This window comes from Etheostoma spectabile, chromosome 3 (genome assembly GCF_008692095.1).
Source record: "Etheostoma spectabile isolate EspeVRDwgs_2016 chromosome 3, UIUC_Espe_1.0, whole genome shotgun sequence".
NCBI lineage: Eukaryota > Metazoa > Chordata > Actinopteri > Perciformes > Percidae > Etheostoma > Etheostoma spectabile.
Window position 1 is genome coordinate 2,168,486 of NC_045735.1, and position 26,443 is coordinate 2,194,928.

The following is a 26,443-nucleotide window of genomic DNA, read 5'->3' on the forward strand; positions in this document are numbered from 1 at the left end:
AGCCTTAACAGCTCATTGCAGAAGACAGGAAATAAAGGTTACAAGAAAATATGCTTCACCTGATACCCACCATTGATTTCTCTGAACACATGTGCACACATGCACTCTCTCTGTGGGATATCATGTGATTTAAGAAGTGAAAAGACAGAAGAGTTTCAATCTCAATCTTTATCTTATTTGGGTTTCATTCCCATCTTGGTGTCCTCCACCTATATCCACACATAGCATATGTTATTGGTCCTCCCTTTCTCTCTAAATATTACAATGTAACAAAGTCAATTCCTTTTCATGTGCTAAGATGTTGCGTTGGACATGTATGGAACATAAATAGCAGGTGACAACTGTTTTTTTTAATGCAGCTTGACTTAACTGTACAACACTATTCAACAATGTCTCACGGGAATGGCAGATTATGATCTAAATTGCTCCATTGCTGTTTTTGCATTTCTGAATTCTATCTTTAATGCAAAGTGAGGAAAAAGGAAAAAATCTTAATGTCTTATCGGTGCTCTTTCAGCACATGGATGCAACATTGTCTCTTGCCATCTTTTTCTACACCACACCATAACTAAAAGCCTTAAAATTACAATAAGACTGAGTCAACACCTAAACAACTCTTTCATTTTACGTTAGGTGGTGATTATTGCAAGGCTTTTGTTTAGCATTACATTTTAGGATGCAGAGGTTTTACTTTTTTTGTAAAACTAAGTGTTTTCCACTAAGACCTAAACAGCAGTCAAATGCAGGTCATCATCAATGGTGTCAGTTTAGCCACTTGAGAAATGTAATAATCTGAATAGGATTGGTTGTCCATAGAAAGATGATACATACAGTTCATAGATGATACATAAAAGATAGTGAAGGTCTAAAACCTTTGAACTAATGTTTTAACTGCTTATGAGGGTGCAAACCGTTTGCGTGGACTGTTCCCCTTTCAATTAGTTGCGAAACAGACAATATGACAGCGGAGCCCGAGAAGATAATGAATGATCCAGGACACACAGCAGGCAATTAGCACATATCACTCCTGATCGCTCTGCACCCCGAACGCATTTCAACACTCATTATTGAGACAGATTTTCTATGATGCATCGCATTGCTGTGTGATTTACCGCCAGTCAGTTGTCAAGCGAGAATTCATTACGCCATTTGAATGCAAATCCTCGTTCGAAAATCAAGCATCAATATGCAAGGCGATGCCTTCATTAGACGGTCATTTGGTTAATTGAGTCACTTTTAAAGAGAGGCTTGGCATTTGAGCTAATCAAGGTTGTTCCCTTACAGCACCTGTCTCACACAGAAGCAGCACTATCAGGCAGAAAACGGCAGAGGTGCTTCCTTAAGTAGACTATTTGGGCATCTATACTTTACTGGAGTAATTACTGCATTTTACAGCAGACTTTTTACCTCTACTCCTTCCTTCAACTTTTACAGAAGTCTTTTTAAACCCTAGTATCTATACTTCTGAGTGTTAGCTTTATACTTTTGGGGACAAATGTGAGTATTGAGCCAGTTGCATTTTTGACAAGATGATAAGTGAGTGAGTACAATTAATTTAGTAAACTCCCAAAGCACAGGAGGTCAGGTGTGTTTGTCTGTTGACAGAACAGTTGTGTTGCTGGCTTGTAATCACAACTGAGCTCCACTGATGCTTCAAGTGAGGTGAAAAATGATTGTGGTCAAGGACAAAGAGGCATCAATACAGCTAAAGCAGAGAGAAATTCAGATTACAAACACATTCTCAGCATGAGGGCCATGCTTTTCCTGCTAAAGCAGCTCTGAGGTGATTGCTTCCATTACACTGTTTCAATTATTTACACCATTATTGTATAGGAAAATATGATTATTATTGGAAAAAAAAAGAATTCAGAGGGAATGATAAATGTATCCGTAGTAGTTTACCCGTATATAATCTATTACCACGACACAGTCCATTACCATCTGCTTTCTCTGTGTTGGTATTCTAAACTCTGGTGGATTTCTGAGGACTATGGTTACCTGCTCCTCAGATCTCTGCAGGGTAAATCCAGACAGCTAGCAAGACTATCTGTCCAATCTGAGCTTTCTGTTGCCCAACTGAAACAACTTTTGAACGCACACAAACTTCCCTCCCGAGGTTTTTTCGCAGAGGCACCGTGGCCCTGTCAGGCGCTTAGCGCTGCCCGTGTCGAATATTGGATATTAACAACTCCATCAACAGTGATCGAAAAAGAAATGCCAGTAAACCAGGCTGTGTGGACTAGCCAGACCCTCCTCCGCATTGCTGTGGAGAAAGGTCTGGCAATGCGAGACTAACTGGTGTACAATGAAGTACTAGTTGAGGGAATATAAAGTTACAACAAGGTGCACATCCACTGCATTCACATTTTGCAGTGTCCAATGCAACAATGACCAAAGTTTCTTTCGTGTGATACTGGGCAAGGATGTCCATTGTATTTAAATTTGTTTTGGGCTGCTGATGTCATTTTGAGCAATTTCCTCTCTGGCAAAGGGAGCTTAACATTTGGCTCCTGCTCTCCTCAAATCTGTTGGTTTGACTGAGTGCCGACAAGTTCATCCCTGCACGTCTCAATGCATTCGTGTACAGTCAGAGGCGAAGCCGCGCACATTCACAAAGGCATCTGAACAGGCGCAGACATAAACATGTGGGTGCGGGCCGTTTATAGGTCCCCCTTTTCAGACATTTTAGACTACAGATAGAAATACTCGACACTGATTCACTCAGATCAAACTACATGGTCAAACGCACGCACGTACACGTGTACACACATGCACGCACACTGCATCTAGTTGTTTGTGAGAGGCCCACTAGAAAAAGAATATATATTGTTTTTAAAATATGCCTTTGTTCTTATAGGTCTCATGGGAAATCCCATTCAGCAGAAACTGGTGCAAAAATAGGACTCACCTACATCAGCCCAGAATGGTGCTGGGTTACAGATGGACACTGTCAGGATGAGCTGCATGGAGGACTGCTCGGAGCCCAGATTCTCAGGACATCTGGCCCAAACATTACACACATTCACAAACAGATGCACATGAATACACAGTGATAAACAGCACATGCACGCACACAGAAGCTGAGGGGAAGAAGGGGCATGGAGTAATGGTTTGAGCTGGTGGTGGTGCAGAGCCGTCTGTGATCCACCCCCCCTTCTCTATCTGACACACATGAAAAATCTCACAGATAACATCCTCCAACACATTTACCAGGAATGTGCAAGAACCATTATCACTTTCACATACCCTTGCGTTTTGGGCACATTAGCTTTAGGAACGCATTCAGACATCCCCTTTATAAATATACGGATTATCACAGAGTCCGAGTGCTGAGTGGAAGCGTGACATATGGACTCACACGCAAACTGTTCATAGCCTTGCAATCATGGGCTGAGCTCTTCCACACAACCAGCAACTTAAACATGGATGGGAAAGCCTATGGGACAAAAGTGGAGAAAAGTATCACCAGCTACAGCTTTGTTTTTCCAACTGTCTATGTCGGGGGCTCAGTGGACACCCTGCTGTTCCAACGACAAACGACCAAGATGACCTCTGCTCAGCAAACAATACAACCTGTGAGAATATTAGCTGTACGTGGGCACATATTTAACTTTGATGGATATCTCGCCAATAGGAAAAATTATTTTTTCTCTCTTATTTTGTGGGCTTCCAGCGAGTTATCTTGGACTCCAAACTGAAATCAAAATAAATACATTCTATTTTCATAAAAGCAAAAAATATCTCCTTTGTATTGAATCCTTCCTTTCAAATGGCCTGTTAAAGTGCAGCAAATTCAGCGAAGGAACCACAGTACAACACATTTTTGGATGAACTGAACCCATTTAAGTCTCCATCTGTCGTTCGGGCACAGCCAAGTGTGTGTGCTTTTTAGCTCCACATATGTTTTAGCTAAATGCTTATTAAGAGAGGTTTGAGGCTTATGATCCAGTTCTTGATGTGTGGGATTTAAAAAGTGAGCAATGTGTGTGTGATACATACTTGTATAAACAGTATAACTGTAATTTTCAGAAGACAACTAAATCGGATGTGATCCCCTTTCAGTTTCCCTCTCAGGCCTCCTACAAAGCATGCACACTCTTTCTGTTAAAAACAATTACTGTTATCTTTTCTGTTTGAGTGGGTCTCAGTAATTAAGTATTTGTCACTCTAGTGTAAAGAGAGGATTGCTGAAGGATGATAAAAACACATTTCTCATTCAAAAATCCTCATTGCATGCATTCACATTATGACAAAAATTATGTAACACTTCTGGGACTGTGGTGTGCTCCCAGGAAAATATGTGGATGATAATGTCATATTCTGTATGTGACAATAGGAGAGATTAGAGTCTGGGCTACCTAAATACCTTAATACTTTGATGACTTTACTGAACTGCTGTCTATAATCTGTATTAACTTTGACTGTGTAATTATTGCTGGTGATATCAACATTCATGTTGACAACCCCCAGGACTGAGGGACCAAAGAACTGTGTTGTGTTTTTGAGAACTATGGAGTGACTCAGCATGTGACGGAGCCCACGTACAATAAGGGGCACACTCTGGACTTGATTATCTCCAAGGGTATTTACAAGGTTGTGGTGACTGAAGTTGCTCTCTCTGATCATTCCTGTGTTTTCTTTAACGGCACTATCTCTGTCCACAAAAAGTGTCCAAACAAAGGTAATCAGAAATATCGCTGAAAACACCAGTGAATCATTCATTCAGCTTTTCTCCTCCACACCCGCCCTCTCTGGGCTCTCAGTCACTGAGCTTGTAGATAATTTCAATTACAAATGTTATTGATGCCATTTCTCCCACTAAGGTCAAAGCTGTCTCTGGTAAGAAAAGAGTTATATATACATACTTCAAAATGTTTTCTCTCCCATGGAAGTGCTTGGTAAATTCCATATTCTTCGAGTAAGAAGGGGATGTCAAAGGTGGAAAAAGTAAAGATAAAACCCACTTTGAAATACTCTTCGTAACAAACACCCTCAAATTGACTCATTTTGTCACTTTCACACCATATATACACACATTAAAATAATTAATGACGGAATAAATCTGTATGAATATTGAGTTTGAAATGTGTCCGCAGCCTGGTTTCTCATGACTGTCCAATGACATAATGACTTCATCTTTTTTTTTTCAAGTATGTTTATTGCACAAACCTCATAAATTATTACAGGCTGTATTGGGAATAACAAAGGGTAGCAGGTTTGACATTTTTTTTGCTTTTTGACATAATTACTTGAAAAAAAGAAAAACAAGAACAAATTGTCGATGTAAAAAATAAAAACACTGGCACACAGTAGTGGTTTTCTGGCATGGACAAAGCAGGGGTTATTATCTTTACTTTTACACACCCGGGGCGGCCTTTTTTATGACACTTGGGGCGCGGCACAAGCACTTAAAAATAAATCCTCAAAGTGTTTTTCTACTGTATTATCGTTTGCGCCCCCCTGCAGGCGTCCTGCTTGCTGAGAAGATGCCGTGCGCAGAGCTGTCATGAGTTGAAAGATAGCCTACTTTATGGCTTTATTATCGAGTTAATAGGCGTGTGTGTGTTTGTGTCGGGCGCAGTCCATTTCCTAAGGTTCTGAAATGCAAACGTTTTTTTGGCTACTTTTTTTTTTAAAGGGGCCAAGTTGCTGGGTCCCCCCAAATGTTGATCAAGTCTTACCTTAGGTCAACCATGCTCATAAGATAACATCATTGATGATTTTGCATCAAGAAAGGCCAGAAAGGTCAGGTTTTACTTTTAGTTTGTGTTTCACGCTCATAGGGTATCTCGCCCGGGGTGTAATTGAATGTAGAACCGCCAATTCTTGCGTAGGATGCACAAGCACCTCCCAAACCTGAGCCATTACCCATCGTCCTGATCCATCATGATAATCTGAGTGTTACTCATCAACTTTCCTGTCTTGTTTACAGGTAATTAAACCAATGTCCTCCCTGCTACATATTTATAGTTATATGATTTGACACTCCGCAACCTCAATTATCTACAGTTTACCCACTGAGGAGTGTGCTCTCTCGTGTGCTTTGTGTAAGGCACTGAAAACTCAGGTTTCCCACATTCAGACAACTCACCAGGGCCAGGTTCTATCTGTATCCACACTGAAGTGTTTGAAGTGCAGATTACTTCTGTCTGAAGGGTGGTGAGACATTGAGACAAAAAATAACTGTTAGGATGAAAACAAGCAATTTATTATGGAACAGGGACTGGAAGGTTTTGTTTCATTTTGTGCAGCAGCCAGACGATCTTGTTTTCCTGCCCATGTTTGGTAATTACACTGATGGAAGTGAAGATTCCACTCCGATTCAGTCTTTTAGTTCCCCCAAACATCTTCCCAAACAACACCTTCATTAGAGTAGAACATGAAGTTGGTTCTGATTGCTCTAATAGAAATAAACGATCAAAAACATTGGATTTAAAACAAGTTCAGACAAAACCTCGCCACCCTTACAGATGCAATGTTGCTTATAGTATTTGGAGGAATAACCAGAAGAGCTGTAGCGCTGTGGACCGTAGTTTCACTTACTTCAGTCGACATAAGTGGTTTAGGCCTCCACAGCTTTGCATCCTGCTGTGTTTTCTATCTGACTTTGTGATGCAGAAATCCTAAACAAAAGGTCATACCTAGATGTCCAGGAGAGGCAAAGCACTTAAGCTACACTATGGACAACAAAACAAAAAATATTGGAACATTGGAAAGAGAAAAAGAAGATTTTAGATTTGATAAACACTTTCTAAAGCTGCAATTACCGTAAAAACTAGACTGGGATTCGGAAAGCGTAGACCTTTGTCAAGGCAAACGGTGCTTTCACATGCTCCTCGGCTGGTACCGTTTCCCAAGTTAGGAACTCTTTTTTACAATTATTCCCATTTTGAGCTATCCGCGTATATGTCCATACTGTATACAGCGGGTAAACATACACCCCACTTGCCTTGTTTTCACCACTTGCCGTCTTGTCGAGAGAAGAAAGTGAAGGTTGAGTTTAGGAAACGTTGGGTTTAGGAAACAAAGAAGTGGTTGAGTTTAGGAAAAGAAAAACGAGGTTGGCTTTGGTACAAAACAAACCAACAAGGAAACGTGATATGCGGCACACGATCCCCGGGTCTCCTGGGTGAAATTCACACACCATCGCAAGGTAATGTCAGTCAGTGGAGGCCGAAAGACATTGATAAACACCATAAAAAGCATGTAAAGTATGCGTCTTGATAACAAGCCAACAATGGCATACGAATTGGCGTGTCATACATACGCCATTTCATGAGATCAGTCTGCAAATGCACTATTTAGCAATGTTAACTAATTGAAAAACGATTTGTGTATCCAACCTGTGATTCAGAACTCCTCAAAAATGTAAAGGGTTCTTCCTTGGCCCAAGCTACACCATTCCACCAAGTTTAATGGAAATTGGGCCAGTAATATTTCTGTAGTCCTTCTGAAAAACCGAAACGAAAACATAACCTCCATGGCAGAGTTAATAACAGTTTATGTCCCTTGCTCTGTTATGTTATTGTTAAAATCAGATAATACAAGTCCTGTACAATGTGTCAACTATTTTGTATGTAATTCTTCTATTCTTTATGTAATTCCATTTTGTTATAAAACACACACAAAAACAATTCAATCACAAATACCTTGACTGCAGCTTTATATTTCTGAACTACAGTAACAATGAATTACCTCTGAAAGAACTTTGAGAAGAATAATAGTAGTGACTGTACTGTTTCCCTTTTGAGCTTCACCTCTGCCTCCATCCTTGTTCAATTAGAGCTGTGCTTTTGGCCTCTAAGTGCAGCCCAGAAAGCTTTTGTCACAATTACTGTAGTCTTAAAATGTCAACTTCCCACTTTGTCAACGGAAAAAATAAATAAATAAGACAAATTGATGTCTTCCAGAATGCACCTGTGTGTACTGTACGTATTCTGGATATAAAAGTCACAAATGACAAAGCAGATTATTCCTCATCTATTTATTATAGTGATATATCCCCACACCTGCTGTTTCTCCCAACAGGGAATCACTGCAACATTACAGATCTTACAAAACAAATCAAAATGGACTTAAACATTAACATCTGGTTTTACATTCAATTAAAAAAACAAAATGGACTTGAATTTTACATCTGGATTCCTTACACGCTTATCATGTCCTGAGCTGTACAGCTGCCTAACTACAGTAGAACCTGGAATATTAAAAACAAAAGTCTGAAATGATGATAATGGCACAAACTCCCAACTTTAACTGTGTAACACTTCCAAAGTGCTGCCAGATTGTTTAACAGATCAGAGCCATCAACATTTATTATAATAACCTCTTCAAAAAAAGAGGAGAGTATCAAAGATCTATGTACAGGAAGTAAAAGAAGCACTTAAAGTGAAAGTGAAGGGGAATGTCTAGAAAATGAGTTTAGAGAAATTAATTCTGACAGTTTTTGGCTGATCTTAGAGCTCACACCAATAAAATAAAAGATCCAAATTGAAGAGAAATGAAACGAGGGCAAAAGAGTTTAAGTGAGAATGAGGGCAGCTGGGGACAGTAAAACTCTCTGAAACTCAAAGAGGATAGGAATAAAACCGTTGAACCCTACGTTATTATTTATTTTTTGATTTGGCGATTAGTACTCGTTCTCTTCATCCTACCTCTCGCTCTCTCTCACATCTATCAGCATCCTGAAATGTCTTTGCTTTTGTTGCGTCGTTGGAAGCGTGTGTCGGCGGGGTCAAAACCTTGCTCATTGGCTCCGAACAGAGCCCAGCGGGGCGTCTTGGCCATGTAGTCCAAGGCTGAGAAGCCCCGCTTTCCCCCACTCTCCTCATGAGCCTGGACCAGCTCCTGGAAACGCTCGTAGTTGATCCATGTCCACCACTCGCCATCCACCTTGAACTGAAAGAACACAGAGCAGGGAGAGAGAGACAAGGTGGTAGATGAGTGAGCGGCAGTAATTCAGACAGTGTTTACGGAAAGCTGCAGGACTCCGACAGCCATTCATTAAGATTTCTCCAATCCTGATTTTCCTCGAGGCGCGTCTTTTCTGCATTTCGGTTTTGTTCCGACCTCCGCCACGCGCCATACCACACCGGGAGCGCCTCAGAAGCAGAGCGTCTTGCTCCCAACTCGCAGATTTGATCATCCCTACAAGTTCTTTCCCGAAAAATTACGAGTTTATTAAGTTAGTATCTACCTCCCACTCCAAGCACTCCGGTAATTAAACTCCATGCCCTCTCTTTTCTGGCGTTGTCACAAAAAAGATCTGTGATGTCGATTATGTTTGTCCGTGGTGTTGTAGAGGAGACGCATAAGATACTGTGTGTGTGTGTGTGTGTGTGTGTGTGTGTGTGTGTGTGTGTGTGTGTGTGTGTGTGTGTGTGTGTGGGGGGGGGGTCTTGGTATATTGATACTCTGGCTGTTTCACTTCCGGCCCGGCTGTCCGAACGGCCTGCGCTCGCGTGAAAATAGACCTGGTGAGTATAACCAAGCATTGACTTGAATGGCCGAGATTGCTCGTGGGACATGCAACGCGCCCCGAACGCAGCGCAGACGCCCAGTGTAAAATAGGAGTAAAACATTTGTAATAAAATGTATAACATCAAAACCAATCCAACTGGTGCATATGGAAAGATAGCACTGCTGGTTCTCTTCTTCAATTGGCCATCGTTATGAAAAACATTTTTTTTTTCCTTAGCTGATAAATTATTTAAAGCATAACCACCAGTTACCATGGTCCATATAGTTGTCTTATAGCAAATACATCATACCCTCCGTCTTTATTATTTTATCAAATAATCGGTTGTGTCATGATGGGAAAAGAAGATCTCTAAAACTGTATTTGAAACTTTGTTATCATTTTAGATAATTTATAATGGTATATATTTGAAGGACCTGCACATACACACAGCTCATAAAAAATAGCAATCTTATACACACACACACTTACTTATACAACCATTTAAATGGTAGCCATATGCTCAGATACAGAGAGAGAAATAAGTGGGCAAACACTGAGAGGAAGTAACACTGAAAAAGAAAAGTGTGACTTTAAAGATGTGATCGAAAAGACCAACAGTGATTATAGAGTGTCTCCCTTCACACCTGCCACTTGCTGTTAGCTTATTGCCTTTTTAAATGGTTGCAGATTTACCAATCCCACGTCCTTCTCACATTTTTCCAGTTATCAATCAATGCTTCTTGCTCCTTCATCCAGCTCACTATCCATCTTTCTTAAAATAAAAAGCCAGAAAAAAAGTGTGTGTTAGTTTGTGAGAGGCACACTAACTACCAGAGAGAGACAGATAGAACAGCTTGTATGTTTCTCATTGAGGAAAAAGCTTCTAACATCCCTCTGCCTCTCTAACGCTGGCTGTCTTCTCAAATCAGCAAACAGGGTGAAGAGTCTGACCTCTATTTTCCCAGCATGCAACAGTGCTCCCCAGTTGATACAATACGATGTTTCCCTTGTTGTCTGCAAATATGGGAAAGAGACGAAACAGAGAGCAAGCAAAGTAGGTGTTACAACCTTTCCTCTGACGTTTGGTGGTGTATATGGCAGCAGAGTCTAATCTTTAAAATGGTCCGCCATGACTTTAACTCACTCGTGGGTTTTGTTTTGAAAAGCTGCGACTGGATGCAAAATGGTGCTAAGCTGTCACAGGGGATGACTGCTGTGCTTTTAGGTCTCAGCATCTAAAAGCTCTTTCAGGTTCAGGGGGGCTTTGGCCAGACTCCCATGTATGCACTGTGGCTTGCTTCTTTAAAACTCTCAGATGCCAAACAGCTTCTACAACTGTTAATTAACACAAAATACATAGTATTACATCACTGACTTTCTCAAACAGAATCTCAAAATAACACAAAATGTACTCACGAAGGACTAACATTTATTTGCCAAGTTAAAGACTTTCCTGCTGGAGATGACGTCCGACTGAGGGAGTCATGACATTAAGCTTTTGAGTGCTCGTCTTTAGATGCCTTGTGCATGCCTCAGCCCGTACAGAAAAGCGACCCAATGCATTGCTAATGAGGCTCGAGAAACGGGGAGAAAATGAAAGCAGCGCCTATTGGGAGTTAATGTTTCTGGTAATGAGAAGGGTTGATATTTGTTCAGCCGGCATCTCGGCAAACAATTTCAGTCTCTAAGCAACAAAGCGAGGCTGATGAGCTGTCTGAGATGAGAACAAGACGGCCTGTTGGTTTTACTAACAGCGTCTTTGCTGTGGATCACTGAGGACAGCTTTGTTCTCTAAACACAGCAGGAGGTGCCTTCATGTATGAGCACATGCCAATCAGCTAGCACACGCACACCATGGAAGACCATCTTTTTTTACCATGGTATCCACTCTGTAAATTAGATTTCCTGTGCTCTCTCTAGAGACAAAAAAATAGGAAGAAATCTTCTATTTAGATACAGGATACAGTACACACACACACACACACACATAACACACACACACACACACACACACACACACACACACACACACACACACACACACACACACACACACACACACACACACACACACACAGGTGACTGAGGCCATTTGAGTAGAAGAGTGAACTCATAGCCATTAGCAGACGGGTACACTGTGGTCATAAAAGGAGAGACATGGTCAGCAACAATACTGGATCATGACAATTGAACAATGATTAATTGGTACATGGCCCACAGTTTGCCTAAAACATATCCCCCACACTATTGCATTACCACCACCACCCTAAACGATTGGTATAAGGTAGGATGGATCCATGCTTTAATGAAAATTCTGACCAAAGCCTCTGAATGTTGCAGCAGAAATCAAGACTCATCAGACCAGGCAACGTATTTCTAAACCTCTATTGTCCCATTATGGAGAGTTCCTGTTCTTAGCTGGCAGGAGTGGAACTGGGTGTGATCTTCTGCTTATGTAGCCCATCTGTTTCAAGGTTTGACGGTTTGTGCGTTCAGATATGGCCATTCTTGTCAGTCTGGCCATTGTCCTCTGACCTCTGTCATCAATGAGGCATTTTCGCCCAGAGAACTGCTGCCCACTGGATATTTTATTTTTTTGTTGCACCAATCTATGTAAACCCTAGAGATGGTTCCACGTGACAATCCCAATAGATCAGCATATTTCTGAAATACTCAAACCAGCCCGTCTTCCCCATTCCAATGCTTAGTTTGAACTTCATGTCTACATGCCTAAAGGCACTGAGTTGCTGCTGCATATTTGGCTGAATAGATATTATAGAGATTATAATAGAGACATTTCCTTAGCCAATCAACTTGAGCAACCTTTGAACAGCAACTCAAATTATTTTTCAGGTACGTCATCTTCCTTTCTATAAGCAAGGGTACATATTTTGTGTTGCACATTGGCTTTCTGAAACATGCCACAAAACATCCACCAAGGAAAAAAATGCTGCCTTCCTGCCATGTGGCACAAACGAGCAGCAGAGTGTCAAAAGCCTAAAGTTACCATGTACCGTCTAGTTGTAATTACAAGTCAGAGGAGAATTTTGGACAGCTACAATTTCTCACACTTGGTGAAAACTCAGAGAACTCAGCAAAGTAGTGATAAAATGGATCCCAAAACCAACTAACATAGGCAAAAATTGCAACTAAATCAAATCCAATCCCAACACTAATACAAATGTTTCAACCAACTGGGAAGGAGCTATCCACATGTATCTGGTTCCACTTGTCAACAAACCACTATAAATACTGTATGTAACATGCTAAAAACAGCACATTTAGACTGGTGTGACTATGAAGCTAACAATGGCAATCATCTTAAAATAATGCATGTACACTCATATTTTGTAATAATGGGAGGTACTAGTATTTTTTACTGACATGGCATGACTGCATCAAAAGTGCAGATAATAGTTAACATACTTGTTGAATGCACTTTGAACATCTTAAAAACTCAGTGTCATGATTTGACAGCTAGAAGAGCATTTCTGATGTATATTTAAAGACATCGTTCCTTATAGTAATAAGAAATATAAATAAATCTGACAGGATGTTTGACTGTAAAAAGTGTTAATTATCTCTGGGAGGTTAGTGACTGTTGTTTTAATTACAGCGTCCTCTGAGAGAAATAGGATTGAGATGAATGGAAGAGAATGGAAAATAAGAGGAATAAAAGATGGAGGAGGAAAGGGAGAGATGGAAGAGGGGAGATGAAAGACAGAAAAGGCTTGCAGAGAAAGTAGAACGAGGGTTGAGAGAGGTAGAGAAATGCCTATCAATGGGAAGATCCCAGAGGTTGAAAAGGAACTAATGATGAGTGCAGGGAGGATGCATCGGGACACACACACACACACACACACACACACACACACACACACACACACACACACACACACACACACACACACACACACACACACACACACACACACACACACACACACACACACACACACACACACACACACACCACATTCTGCACATTCCGATGTCTTTAAAAGGACTATATCAAACGGTGATATCATCCAACTGGAACAAGAAGATCTGAGGACTGTGCAGTGAGCATGCAGACACACACATATTATACAGCACACTCAAAATGAGACTGATGTGCTTTCCTGTGATGCATTTTAAATTCTGCTAGGAGGACTTCATATTCTGGTTTCTCTTCCCGCTGCGACTGTGCTGCACAAAGACATTCAGGACGCTGAAAACACTTAACAGAAAAACATCGGACTCTCCATTTGCCGGAGGAATCCAGTTCCCAAACTCTGCTGTATTATTGATGACTGACCAAAAATGAAGAATTAGTAAGTCAACACGAGCTGTCAAACTAAAAAGAAAAAACGAAAAGTCTTCAGTATCTGTTAGCCACAATAGACAAACAAAATCTAAAGATAATAACTGTTCAATTTTATTTATTTTTGGTTTTCTTTTAGTTTAACACATAAGTGTGTGTGCGTGTGTGTGTGTGTGTGTGTGTGTGTGAGGGGGAAAGCAAAATTGGAGGTACAGTGTGTATGTTTGAAACTAAAACTCCTCTGCGTGTGTAAGTTTAACAATAAGTTAAATGGTGTTGAAAATGATCTTTGTTTGAGTTTATACACGGGCCTGCATATCAGTTTATCTGTGTAACAAGAACTGCATTCCTAAATTGCATTTAAAAATAAACACCTTACGGAACATGAGTGCATAACTCTTTACAATTAAGCCATGGGCTCTGTGAGGCTGTACTAAATGCTAAAGTCAACATGCTAACCTACTCACAATGACAATATGAACATGTTGATGTTTGGTTAACATATTTACTTTTGCAGATTATCAGAAAACAGAGAACAGCTGAGGCTGATGAGAATGCCACTTGTTTTGCAGGCATTGAAACAAAGTATTAGAAAAATTGAAACTTTGAATTCATGTTGGTGACGCAAGATGGAAAGTCAGACAATCACAAAAGTTAATACAGTTCATCCTGGGGGACATGAATGTGTGTACCGGCTGTCACGCCAATCCATTCGCTAGTTGAGACACTTCACTTGCCCCCTAACCTAGCCATCCCCTGGAGCCATGGCTAAAAACACATTGCCTTTAATAAAGGTTCATCAAAAATGTTAAGAAATACAATGTGTACAGTATACTGTTTCCATCAAACTTATAAAAGGTGGTTGAAATTTTGTGCGGTACTGTACACATTTTCAGTTTCCACATTTCTAGATTTAGGTTTTTGTAGAGGCAATGGGAATACGGTCAGTTAATCAATTTCTCCAAACTGCAACATATTCATTTAACAAAATTTCAATCTATTTTTTCCAAAAAGAAATAAAAAATTTGATCATACAAAAAAATGTGTCTATTTTTAGTAGTTACTTTGTTAAGTAATGGTTAAAAAAAAAAAAAAAATTAAATTCAGATCCAGATTTGTTGAACTTCTCTGTTTAAGCCATCAAGACACCTGCAACTTTATAAGATTTGTGCTGCCAACATCCTGTTTGAATTAGATCTTGAAATACAGAAGCAGGATTGTTCTATACTGTGGTTTCTGACCCTTTGTTTCTCAGAGAAGTAATTTGCAGCATTTTACATGAAAACATAAAATAAGCATTTCAGTGTGTAATAATAAAACCTAAACAATATGTGCCTTCCTTCTCTCTCCTGTTATCCCTTCAGGGGACCTAGAAAGAGCCTACAGACACCACAGAGGTAAATACATCTGTAAGTAATCCCATCAATACAAAGCTACAGTAAATAAAAAACAAAGGAGAATTTGGAGTTTGGGTGCTCAAATAAACAATTACACATCGAGCACAATGTTTCTGTGTGTGATGGAGAAGACCGGGTGCCTAGTTGGCTGGCCTGGATTTCTACCCTGTCAGTTAGAGCCAAGATGGCAATTAATCATCATTCATTAATTATTGATGACAGTTGCTTTGGCAGTACTCACCCCTGACTGATACTACCTGGGGCAGGTGATCCTTTGTCAGAATAAACCACTCTGGTGGTTGCATATTTGGAAAAGGAAGGCAGGCAAGAGACAAAATCATATAAATAAAACAAGACTGTATCAAAACACCAATTTAAAAACAAGGAACCCGCAGTGAGTTTCTGAGCTAAAAAGCTACGTTGAAAGAAAAAGGAGATGAAGGATTTGTGTTTTTGTATCTGAAAAGAACTGCTGCAGAATCCCAACAGATGCAAAACGGATCACATTATTCATTCTCATGTGTGAAGAGATGATTATGCAGTATCCACTGTCTGGTCCACTGATAACTTAGAAATGCTAATATGCAAAAACAGCAGTACAGCCAATATCTGCACCTACAGAAATACTGTAAATGTTCAGCAGATTGGTGCACCTGCACTTGTATTTGTCAGCAAATTAGAGTCCACAGTCTACATTGTAACTGTAAACCATTTTTTCAATTAGTTGGGCTGTGCGATATCTGGCTCACGTTAACTATGAGAGGGTAAAGAGACCACTAGCTTATATATATTAGCCCTGGAAGACAAATGTATTATTATTACTTTAGAGTTTGTCTAATAATATTAACACAAAATACTGTGTAGTACTCGCAAACAACATTAACTGCATCAATTGCTTTTTACATCAACATCAATTATTTTCATTATTGATGAATTGTGCTGATTTGTTCTCACTTTATCATTTGGACAATAAAATGTTGTAAATAGTATAATATAAATGCTCATCAATATGTCTAGGATAAAGTAATAAGCAATTTAGAAAGTATTCACATTTGAGAAGAGAAATTATGCTAACTATCCATCATGTTTGACCTATTTCCATTTTAAGCAGTGGCTCAAAGTTAAGGGCTCAAGTTAATGTTTTTTTTTGTTCAGGCTGCAGATATGGCACGGGAAGTTATGTATGACACTCTAAAGTGAAGTTCTTACCTTGGTGTGTGCCATGAGCAAACAGTTGGAGTGCTCGTGTTCGCAGGCGATCTCATACTGAGGCAACATGTCAGCCAGCTGCTGGACGAAGGTGACCACTTCCTGGTGCCAGGGGACATTAGCCATGGTCAGAGTGCTGGCAGAGCTTTCTCCACAATACGTCACTCCCTGCACACACAGAGGCACACGATCAGAAACCAAGCACAGAAACCACCTTGAGTAATAAAAACGTACTAAAAAGTGAGACTCGGTCATAGTTCAATTTCTGTCACATCTGGCCTCATTGCTTCTTGGCACAACATTTACAAGTCACATGGTGGTCGACAACAGCTCACACTGAAATGTTTAAGCATGGTGATTATTTGGGCTGCAATCTGACGTAACCTGTCATTAATAATTATGGAAGTTTAAAAACAATAAACAAAGAATCTTGTACTGCTGCATGATGATGCAACAACTGCTGATCACCCAAAAGACTTGGGAGCGGACATATATTTTCCCATTCAGCGTGTGTGAGAAATGGAGTAGCTAGTGGAAAACCATCTCGCCTTGGCGAAGAAATTCAATCAAAACAGCAGGCTGGATGCTGAGTGTTTTCTGATCAATAGTGGCAAATCTGTGGGGTGGTTACAAGGTATGTGGAGGGAGAAGCACTGAGAGGAGAACAACAGCTCACTATGGAAGAGACAAACTATTGACGTGTTGGACTGAGAACACAAAGGAACGAGGGCGCCATGAACGGTCTTTGATGCCATTTGTATGAACTGAAGGAATCCACAGCAGGCTCCTGACCAGTGCCTTCCAATAAAAGACCAATATCAGCAGAACGGATCGCTACATTTATTCATCTGGGCTGTGACATTGATTCAAGAGTACTCAGACTTTTAAAGCAACACCAAAGATTCTTTTGTACCTTAAAATAATGTGTCCAAAATTGTTTCAGTGGTTCATCAATTCGTAACTGGGTGAACGGCATTTCTGCATGCTATGACCGCGCTTTGTGCCCATTTTATGAAAAAAATCACTTTCTCTGGGATTTGGGGTGTTATTTTGTGTCTCAGATAGGTAAGTAAAACCCATCCATGCTGTTTTGAGTGAGATACAGGTTTCTGTATGTATCCTGCATTCAGTCTCTGGGTGAGCTGGTCATAATCTTCAGGGCCGTCTACGTCATCAGCTTAAACATTGGAAAATTCCCACCCACAACCCCCTCCCATCAGAGCATATGTACAGTGTCTATGTCTCCACCCACCAGGTACAGCAGTAACTTCTCGGATATCTGTCGTGTTGTTATTGATTTGGAAACACTAGTTTAGGAGACGCCATGTCGAAGCACCACGTAAATGTTCTGTTGTTGGCTGTAAACACGAGCACAAAACATTCCATCGGGTCCCAGCCGCAGAGGACAGAAGAGCGGCACGGTCGTAACCCACGTTACAATGCTAGCTTAGCTGCTAGCGTGGCACGCCCTCATACTCTGCAACTGACTAGCTAACAGTACTCACTGCACATGTGCCCCACTCTGTAGCTAAAACAGAGAGCTCAACACACAGAGTGAAAAGAAGACCTGCAGCAATGTGCAGTAGAACAACAAAAAATTTGGTTTTCTGAAAATTTAACCACATAAACTTATTCTGGTACAACCTCAAAATACAATTATGAACCTGAAAATGAGCACAACATGGGCACTTTAAGTTTCAGTCCCTAAAAAATATGGGTCAATTCGTTTAGGATATTTAACCAGGACCGAACTTTGTGTTAACAAATCCCTCTCATGGGCGAAACTCTTAAATTGCACACCAAAATACTGTAGAGGTAGCAGATACAACCGATTTTGAATCTGCAGAAGTTTCATTTTGCATTTAATTTTCAGTATTTATGCGAGCATCAGCATTGAAAAAGCCTCCCAGAGTATCCTAAACGAGGAAGGAGAAACAAGGGAGGGAGAAAGAGAGCAGAGCAGCATGGAGAGAGAGGAAAGGCTATAATTATGAGGCAAATGTGGGCTGAGGACATGCACCTTTTTTTTGGAATAAAAGCACTATATAATACCAGAAAGGGGTTCTTACAGAGGCATCACAGCAGTAGCCCTTTTTCAATTGTATTTTTTCCTTGAAATAGTTCAGTGATGAGAGAAAGGTTTAGGTAACAGTAAGATGGATGACATGTAGCAGGCATGAACCTTTATAAAAACACAGCATACTTTTGAACAAAAAGTGCAAGAAAAACCAAGAACCTACAGTATACCATACAACTGTGAGCTCGGGAAATGTCTGCACAAACCAAGGTGTTGGATGATAGTCATATCCAAACTAGCAGTGAGAAAAGATGTTTTTAAGAAGTACACTGAACTGTCTATGTGTGTTTCTGCTATACTATGGTGTGAACTTGTAGACCAGGCATACCACATTGCGTTAATCTTTTAGCTGCAGTGTCATACACATGAGTATGTTTAGTTTGGAATTCATAGTTACACTGTGCTCTGGTGCAAATATGTTGAATATACAGTAAATTTGTCAAACTTGTGTTATTCAATTCAACATTTGTTACCAAGTTTTAATCCTTATACACACAAATGTGCACGCATACACACATGCACCACCTGTGTGTGTGCTGTCATAGAGCCAAGGAAGCAATTGCTACATTCCCAGTGTAATTCTCTGAAGTGTTGGCCAGGTACACAGTCTGATCCCAGGTATCTCATGGAAGAAAAACAAGAGTAAGTGTGTGTGTGTGTGTGTGTGTGTGTGTGTGTGTGTGGAGGCTGTGTGTTGAAAATCAATGAAAGATCTTACTTGAGGATATAAGCCATTAGCCAGAATTATTATATAACTTGTAAATAAAGGTAGTTGAATTTTACAGGACAAAAAAAAAAAAAAAAAAAAAAAAAAAAAGAACAGAAATGATTTACAGTGCAGTTTTCAGCTTTGAAGATTTAAAATGAGTATAAATGTAAAATGATCTTCATTAACATTATGATTGTGTGCTAAATTATTAAAATATTATTGATCAAAAACCATAAAGGTTTTAAAAAAAAAAAAAGGTTAAATTATGTTTTATTTTTTAAATCGTCTTTGCATATGTCTCATTTACCTACGTTCTTTTTATTATTAAGACAGCTTTATAAGGTGATAAAAAGCCCTTCCTCAGCAATATTTTTCTGACTTAATCTCTATGACTCTGAACTATTGGAAGTAAAATATTTATGACCAATGAAAAAATGTCATACCCAGGGAAGTTTAAATACCAGATGTTTCACTATTGTTGTTGTTTCACAGGAGCAAGACATCAAAACTCCACCAATCTAATGGCTGAGGCCAGTGTCCTAAATCCAATAAAAATATATACCAAAGAAAGAAGTCTTAGGAAAGAGAAAGACTTCTCCTTTCCGTTGTTCCACTAAAGCAAAAAAACATTCTTACAGCTCATCTCTGTCTACTATTGGTCCATTAATTTGAGCCTGTCCACTCAGCAGCCATAGGGGATCTCTGCCTCCAGTTGTGAACTGGAGCCATTTTGTCAGTAATTTGACCACATATAATTTGTAGGGCTGCTTACGAATTCGCAGCATCCAGGAAACTTAAACAGAAAGTGAACCGTATCTTTAGGGGTTGAGAGAGAGAGAGAGAGAGAGAGAGAGAGAGAGAGAGAGAGAGAGAGAGAGAGAGAGAGAGAGAGAGAGAGAGAGAGAGAGAAAAGTGTGCTGCTGGGGGGAAAGACAGGACAGGGGCGTTTGACCGAATTGATGAGGGACCTTGGTGTTATCAGCCTTGCCTGGAGGCACGCTGAATAAAGATCAACTACCCAGGACTTGGTATAAATCACCAGGAATGGGCAAGTCATGAGGATGGAGCAATAGGACGACATGGGAAAAGATCTTTGAGATATATGGAGGTAATTGATGAAATGTATCCTTGAGGACGTTATGAGGGTGTGGGAGAGACGGAGGGAAAAAGTAAATAATAATCTTCTTAAGTCTTATGCCTTTAAGGGAAATCATGAATGGTGAATCTCAAGGCCCCCCTTCCTGCGTGCAACATACTGTATAGCTGTGTATGTTTGGTCAAATTTATCTCTGTACATTTATGCCCTTGCCCAATCCCTTCTCTTTCCCTCTCTTTTAGTAATCCATTTGCTGCCTGGGCGAGTGAGGGACCAGTGGCAAGTAAGTGGTATTGATGCAACACCAAGATAATAAATCACACATTGGACAACAATTGGACAGGGGGCAGTAAATTGAGCAGGCGGATTGTGTTGCACCTCTTGGGATGATGGACTAATAAATAATGGGTCAATAACAGAAGGTCCTGCAGTGGACAGACACCCCCCATGCAATACACCATTTTTACAGATCCAAAAATGTGATGACAGAAAAATGTTTGGAAAATTCTCTCCCAGGATGAACATGACTTCATCCACAGGGCGTGAGGGATCACTGAAGAGTTCAATTGATGTGCTATCATGGACCTTCGCAGTCAACAGACATCAACCCCCTTACATACCTATGGGAGATTTTGGAACATACTATGGACCACAATCACCAAAATGAAAATAGGGGAAGAGTTCCAGATACTTGAAAAACCAACGTCAAACAGCACTGACGATCTGCTGGTGTCTTATTGTGGCCGAACACGTTACTACGACACTTTATGTTGGTTTTTACTTTTATTTATCACCAATCTGTCTATTAGAGAACGGAGGGGGAAAAAAATCCAGTCAAAAGCAAATGGTTCCAATGCCCAGACCAACACCTCACACACTGTTTTGTCGATGTCAATGTCCGTTTTGCAATTCAATTCAATTCAATTTTATTTATAGTATCAATTCATAACAAGAGTTATCTCAAGACATTTTACAGATAGACCACACTCCAGAATTTACAAGGACCCAACAGTTCTAATAGTTTCCTCCAGAGCAAGCAACAGTGCGACAGTGGCGAGGAAAAACTTCCTTTTAGGCAGAAACCTCGGTCAGACCCAGGCTCTTGGTAGGCGGTGTCTGACGGGCCGGTTGGGGTTAGAATGAAGAGTGGCAATAACAAAAATAGAAAAAATTGCAGTTCTTTGCAGTTATCAAGACCTCATGTCAAAACATTTCTGTCATTCACACAACTCTGGATTATAGTAAGAAACTTTTGCAGCAAACTTAATGAAATGCCTGGTGTCATTTAGTCGAGTTTATAAGTAACGTTACAGTTAATAAATACGGGCAAGATAACAAGAACTGAAGGCTTGGTGCTCAGCTTGGGAAGCCACAAGCAGAGCGCCACTACTAACGTAAGCCTGACTCTGAGTCTGAAGTGAATTGTTGACGCTGTGACATGCATTCCCAGCACAAATAATTATTGTAATTCTTTCTGGCCATGGGCAAAAAGCTCGCTTTGATCTTTAAATGAATCATTGCGAAATTAAAACCCATCAGATAGACAGTAAAACAAATTAAAAAAAGATCACATATCTTCCAATTGTGCCTTTCTGCAATAGCTTCAAAGGGATTTCGGAATTGTTTTCAAAGTCTTACTTTACAAACTTCTTTTGTATCCCTTCTACTTTAATTACTGAGCTTATACATCCTAAATGTTCTACCTGTCTCATAAAACCTTTTTTTAACCATAGAATCCCTACACTAAAGACTAAAGATTTCAGTGAATTTGCATCTGGATTAATCCAAAATGGTATTCTAAAAAGCTTAAATACCTACCTATCTGAGGTCCATTTTTATAACGGTGCCTTTTTCAAGTTGCTAAGTGGATTGTGTAACATGTCCGATCATAGTTATCATTCTTTTGTGTCTCTGAAGCACGTTGTTACTCTCATTATAGAGTGTACTGTATATGAATATACTGTATATAAAATATAGAAAAGTCCACATAATTATTACTATAAAAACTTTTCCACATACCTGATGCTAATGACCTTGGCTCCCCACAGTCAGGGCTAATTTGAGAGCCGGTGAAATGATAGAGCAACTCCCTCCATCATCCCGCCACCAGACCATCCTGGGACGCACTAATTACTGAGCTCAGGCTGCTGCAGGCGATAGCTTGCCCAAAGCTCAGCAGCCAGAGGGGCTCATCTGTTCAGTGGAGGACGATATACTGCTCACAGACAGGGGAAAGGACCGCAGGGGTGAAGTGAGATGAGAGAGACAGAGAGGAGGTAAATTAAAGATGAAAGAAAAGACAGAGATGAGAAAAGAGGGAGAGTTCACCCTTACAGTGCCCCTTTACCTGTTGCCAGTGAGACTGGTTCAATAATTGATTGTCCGGATTAGGAGTTTTTTTTTCCAGTACTTTGAGGAAGTGAAACATTTCATAAAGTTGGGAAAAGAATCATTATCAACTGTAGACCAGGATTTTAGACAACGCCAGGGCAAAGGGGGGTATGAAATCTAAAATCAAAATACATTGCCAAAACCAGTGGCCAGAGTAGCGCTGAACGTTCATAGAGTTTTTTTTTTTTTTATGTGGGCATGCTTGTATCCATCTTCTTATCCTTCAGTGCATAACAAAAAATGTCAAGAATTGATGTGTTCTGCTCTTGTGCTCTTTTGTGTAGTGAAAGGAAGCAGTAGATGAACAAAGTAGAAAATGAGAGTGGAGCTTAATATATTACCATTCCAGTTCCTGTGTAAAGTCTGGGCTTTGCTCATCACACAGTTACATTTGATGGGTATCTGTCCAATCTAGTGCTCCCCGCTGTCTTGTTAGTGTTGTGCACTCTCTGATATAATGAAATGCCATACAGTGGTGGATCAATACACACTCCTACAAGAAATCTTTAATAGAAAAGCTAGCTAAAAGTCTCAGGGGACAACTTAGATTCAGAAGTAGGTGTTTTTTTTTTCACCCATCAATAGCACATCATAAACCCCATGATGAAGCCATGACGTCCTTTAAGCAAATTGTTGATTAGTAAGTAGCAATAAAACACGCCGCGTAAGTAGACACGATTAGTTTAATGTAGAGGAAAGGAAGAGAGGGGATAGATGGGGATCCTTTAATTGTTCCACAGCTGGTCAAACTCATTTTTGCACAGATGGCAGAAAAAAAAAAAAACTGCCTTGACATTTACCACACATGACAAATTTGAATGCAAGAGCAGATTTGGACACAATGAAGAGAATTGAAAGAGGCTGAGAGAAAATGATACGGGGAGGCGAGTTGAGCATGGGTGCATCACAACACAGCAAGATTCCCCATCAACACTTCGTTAGGGGGTAAAACCACATACTACAACTGGCGACTTCAGGAACCCCTCATTACAACACAGGCTGCTCGTTATTTTAAGTGGGAAACCAGTCTAATGCTGCAGTTTTCTGACAGCACTGAAAGTTTAGTGTTTTCATAGTCAAAATTCTATGTATGTTAGTTGGAAGGAAGCTGTCCATCTCGTTTAGCACCGTGATCACCTGTTTGATGCGCTTGATTTGTGCACCTGGTGGCCAAACTTTTGTTATCAAATCAGCCAAAAAGGATGCATTTTTATTGTCGGAGAAATGTACAAATCCTCCAAATGTGTTGTTTTAAATGCACTAGATATATTAAAATGTGTCAGCTGCATGTGGTGCTGCACTGTATTTGTATACATAGTCATTTGTTATCATAGGATAAATGTATCAGATTTTGTTATTTGAGTAAGTGCAATAACAATGATTAACTTACAATGTAAAGCAATCCTTAAAAAGAATTACAGAAAAACCTACAGTACTTGTTCCATGCAAGTCTAAATGTTCACCAATTAATTAAAACTATTGAAAATGAAGAAAACTCCACCCTGATTTGTTTTTTAATGTTTTATCAGTGTGAACTCTGAGCTTGAGTGGGCTTCACAAGCTTGTGGTGAGTGTGTTTTATATTCCATGGCCTGCAATTACAGTTTACAGTGCTGCAATGTTGGCTAACTGATAATCTGCAGATAGTGACAAAGTGTCTAGTGCAAACAGAATAATCAATAGGCTGCTCAAGGCTACAACAGTAAGACTTTCTACTATGCGCCTGCACCTTTGCAACAAAATAAGTTGGGTTATAAGTGATTCTGGTGTGTGTGGTGAGCTCCCTTTTTGTGCACCAGCAGCACCAAGTTGCAACAAAAAAGGAGATGATGGCATTTCAGATGTAGATGTCAAGGATGTGCATCGAGACAGCAAAACAAACGCATTTCTAGCCTTTATAAGACTGTCAGTCATAATTTACTCCATGTGTGGGCCAGTAGGCACAACTAGTTGCTAAAGACTGTGATAGTTTGAGGAAAATTATTGATGCCATATGCCCTAAAGGGGACGGAGAATATAAGTAATTAAGTATAGTCCAACATATGAGATTGTACAGATGGGTGATGGGGAAAAAGCTGAACATGTAAAAAAGTGAAGATGCATGATAAATGCAAACACTTTCATACCTGACACAAAGGAATGGTTTGATGAGTCTAAAAACAAAGATAGGTACACTATGATCGTCACAATCACCAGATCTCAATCTGACTGAACTCCTATGGAACATTACGAACTGCTGTGTTAGACACAATAATCAGAACACAAAATAAAAAATGTTTTTCCATTTTGACAAACTGTCACTGAACTGTATCTGATATAAGATAATGTACAGTGTACACTGATGTAGGATTTGTACTCTACAGCTCATCCTCGTTACTCTCTGTTAAGGTGTCTTTGAGTAAGACACTTAACACCAAAATACTCCTCTTTGCTACAAGACCGGGTCTGTACTGGCAGTTCCCAGGTCTGATTCTGTGTAACTGTGAGCAGGCTGCTGAAAAAGACCATTCAACTCTGTAAAGCTAGCCTGGAAAAAATGAAGGTTAAAGAAAGTAATAACTGCAATAGCTGGGAGTAGTGGAGACTGGCCATTGATGGAACTCTATTGGAGCAATAAGATGTGCTCTGGATTTTGAATGAAAGGATTTGGGGAGGTATTCCCATGTAATGGCTCCATGTGGAAAAAGGTGCCTCATGAATGCTAACCTTTCACCTGTTCTTTTGCCTTTATAACGAGACGTTTAGGATGAGGGACGCATGTAATGGAATGGGAATGGATGAGGCGTGTCTCGGTGTGTGTATTCATGTGTGTGGGGGGGAGGCAGGATGAAGCCTGACAAATGAGTTCAAACCAATTAGCTTGCACCCCTGCAGTGGAATGAAAATAGAATACATCTGAATTTTAACTTTAGTTGACTTCAAAAGGTCAGGGATCTCTCTAATCTCTGCTATCTGAGGGAGAGACAATTAATTGTGCTGTCCTGATTTTTTTATAGAGTCTAGGCAATGTTTAAAAGGAACAGAGGATAAACTGCACCAAACAGCAAATTCAGGTACAGGTTTCTTTTGGGTGGGGAGGCAGACTACATCATCAAAACAAAGAGCAAAAGTTCCTAGTTTGACTATTTCCCCATGAGTGCAGTGTTTTATGCTTAAACTAAAGGGGGAAGGAAAGTGTACTACATGCAATAATAAAGAACAGGGTTGCAAATTGATTTAAAAAGAATAAAGCAAAGTCCACATATCAACAAACTTAGCAGCTACAGGATGTAAAAATGCAATGCTGAGTCCCTCAATGTCCACAGCCCATTTAGACAAGCTCATCATAATTGAAAAGAAAAACATGTTGGACCCGCCACAAACAAATTAATAATCATACTAAAGCATCATGACAGCTGTGGCACAGAATAGATAAAATAATAAAATGATAATGCAGCAGTCACACCAGCCAGAGAAGAGCAATGGCTGGATCTACTACTGCTGTTGTCCAGCTTTAACTACTACTGCCCCTGTTATTACTGGGATCATACATTGATGTAATGCACTGAATAATGAACACAGACTCAGGTTGGTTGTCACTATGACAACCATAGCTCAGACTGCCACCAGGTGCCCCTTCCAGTATTACTAATACCATGTCTGCCAAATGTGACAAGGTCGACACGGTCCACAGCCCACCATTCTAGAGATGGTCCGATTCTATTTTTTGCTTCCCGATACCGATACCTGAACTTGCGTATTGGCCGATACCAGTGTGTCATATATTTCATTATATTTTGATATATCTGTATACTACTATCC

At 40.0% G+C, this 26,443-nt stretch overlaps 2 protein-coding genes across 3 annotated transcripts in view; both read right to left on the reverse strand.

Moving 5' to 3' along the window:
• caln1 (calneuron 1) overlaps positions 1 to 9,337 on the reverse strand; it is an 84,015-nt gene extending 74,678 nt beyond the window's left edge. The window contains exon 1 of the mRNA XM_032512089.1: positions 9,320 to 9,337. The gene's annotated coding sequence lies outside the window, so the exon portion shown is untranslated. The remainder of the gene's footprint in view (positions 1 to 9,319) is intronic.
• The window catches only part of tyw1 (tRNA-yW synthesizing protein 1 homolog (S. cerevisiae)), a 68,872-nt gene that overhangs the window by 9,441 nt on the left and 32,988 nt on the right, over positions 1 to 26,443 (reverse strand). Inside the window, exons 15-16 of one of the 2 annotated variants that reach the window (XM_032512054.1) lie at positions 16,370 to 16,537; positions 8,655 to 8,898 (exon numbers count right to left, since the gene is read on the reverse strand). In XM_032512054.1, the coding sequence (XP_032367945.1) occupies positions 8,677 to 8,898; positions 16,370 to 16,537 (390 nt within the window). In that variant the 3' untranslated portion in view covers positions 8,655 to 8,676. Of the gene's footprint in view, positions 1 to 7,969; positions 8,899 to 16,369; positions 16,538 to 26,443 lie in introns of those variants that run through there. The other variant, XM_032512053.1, reaches the window with a different exon arrangement.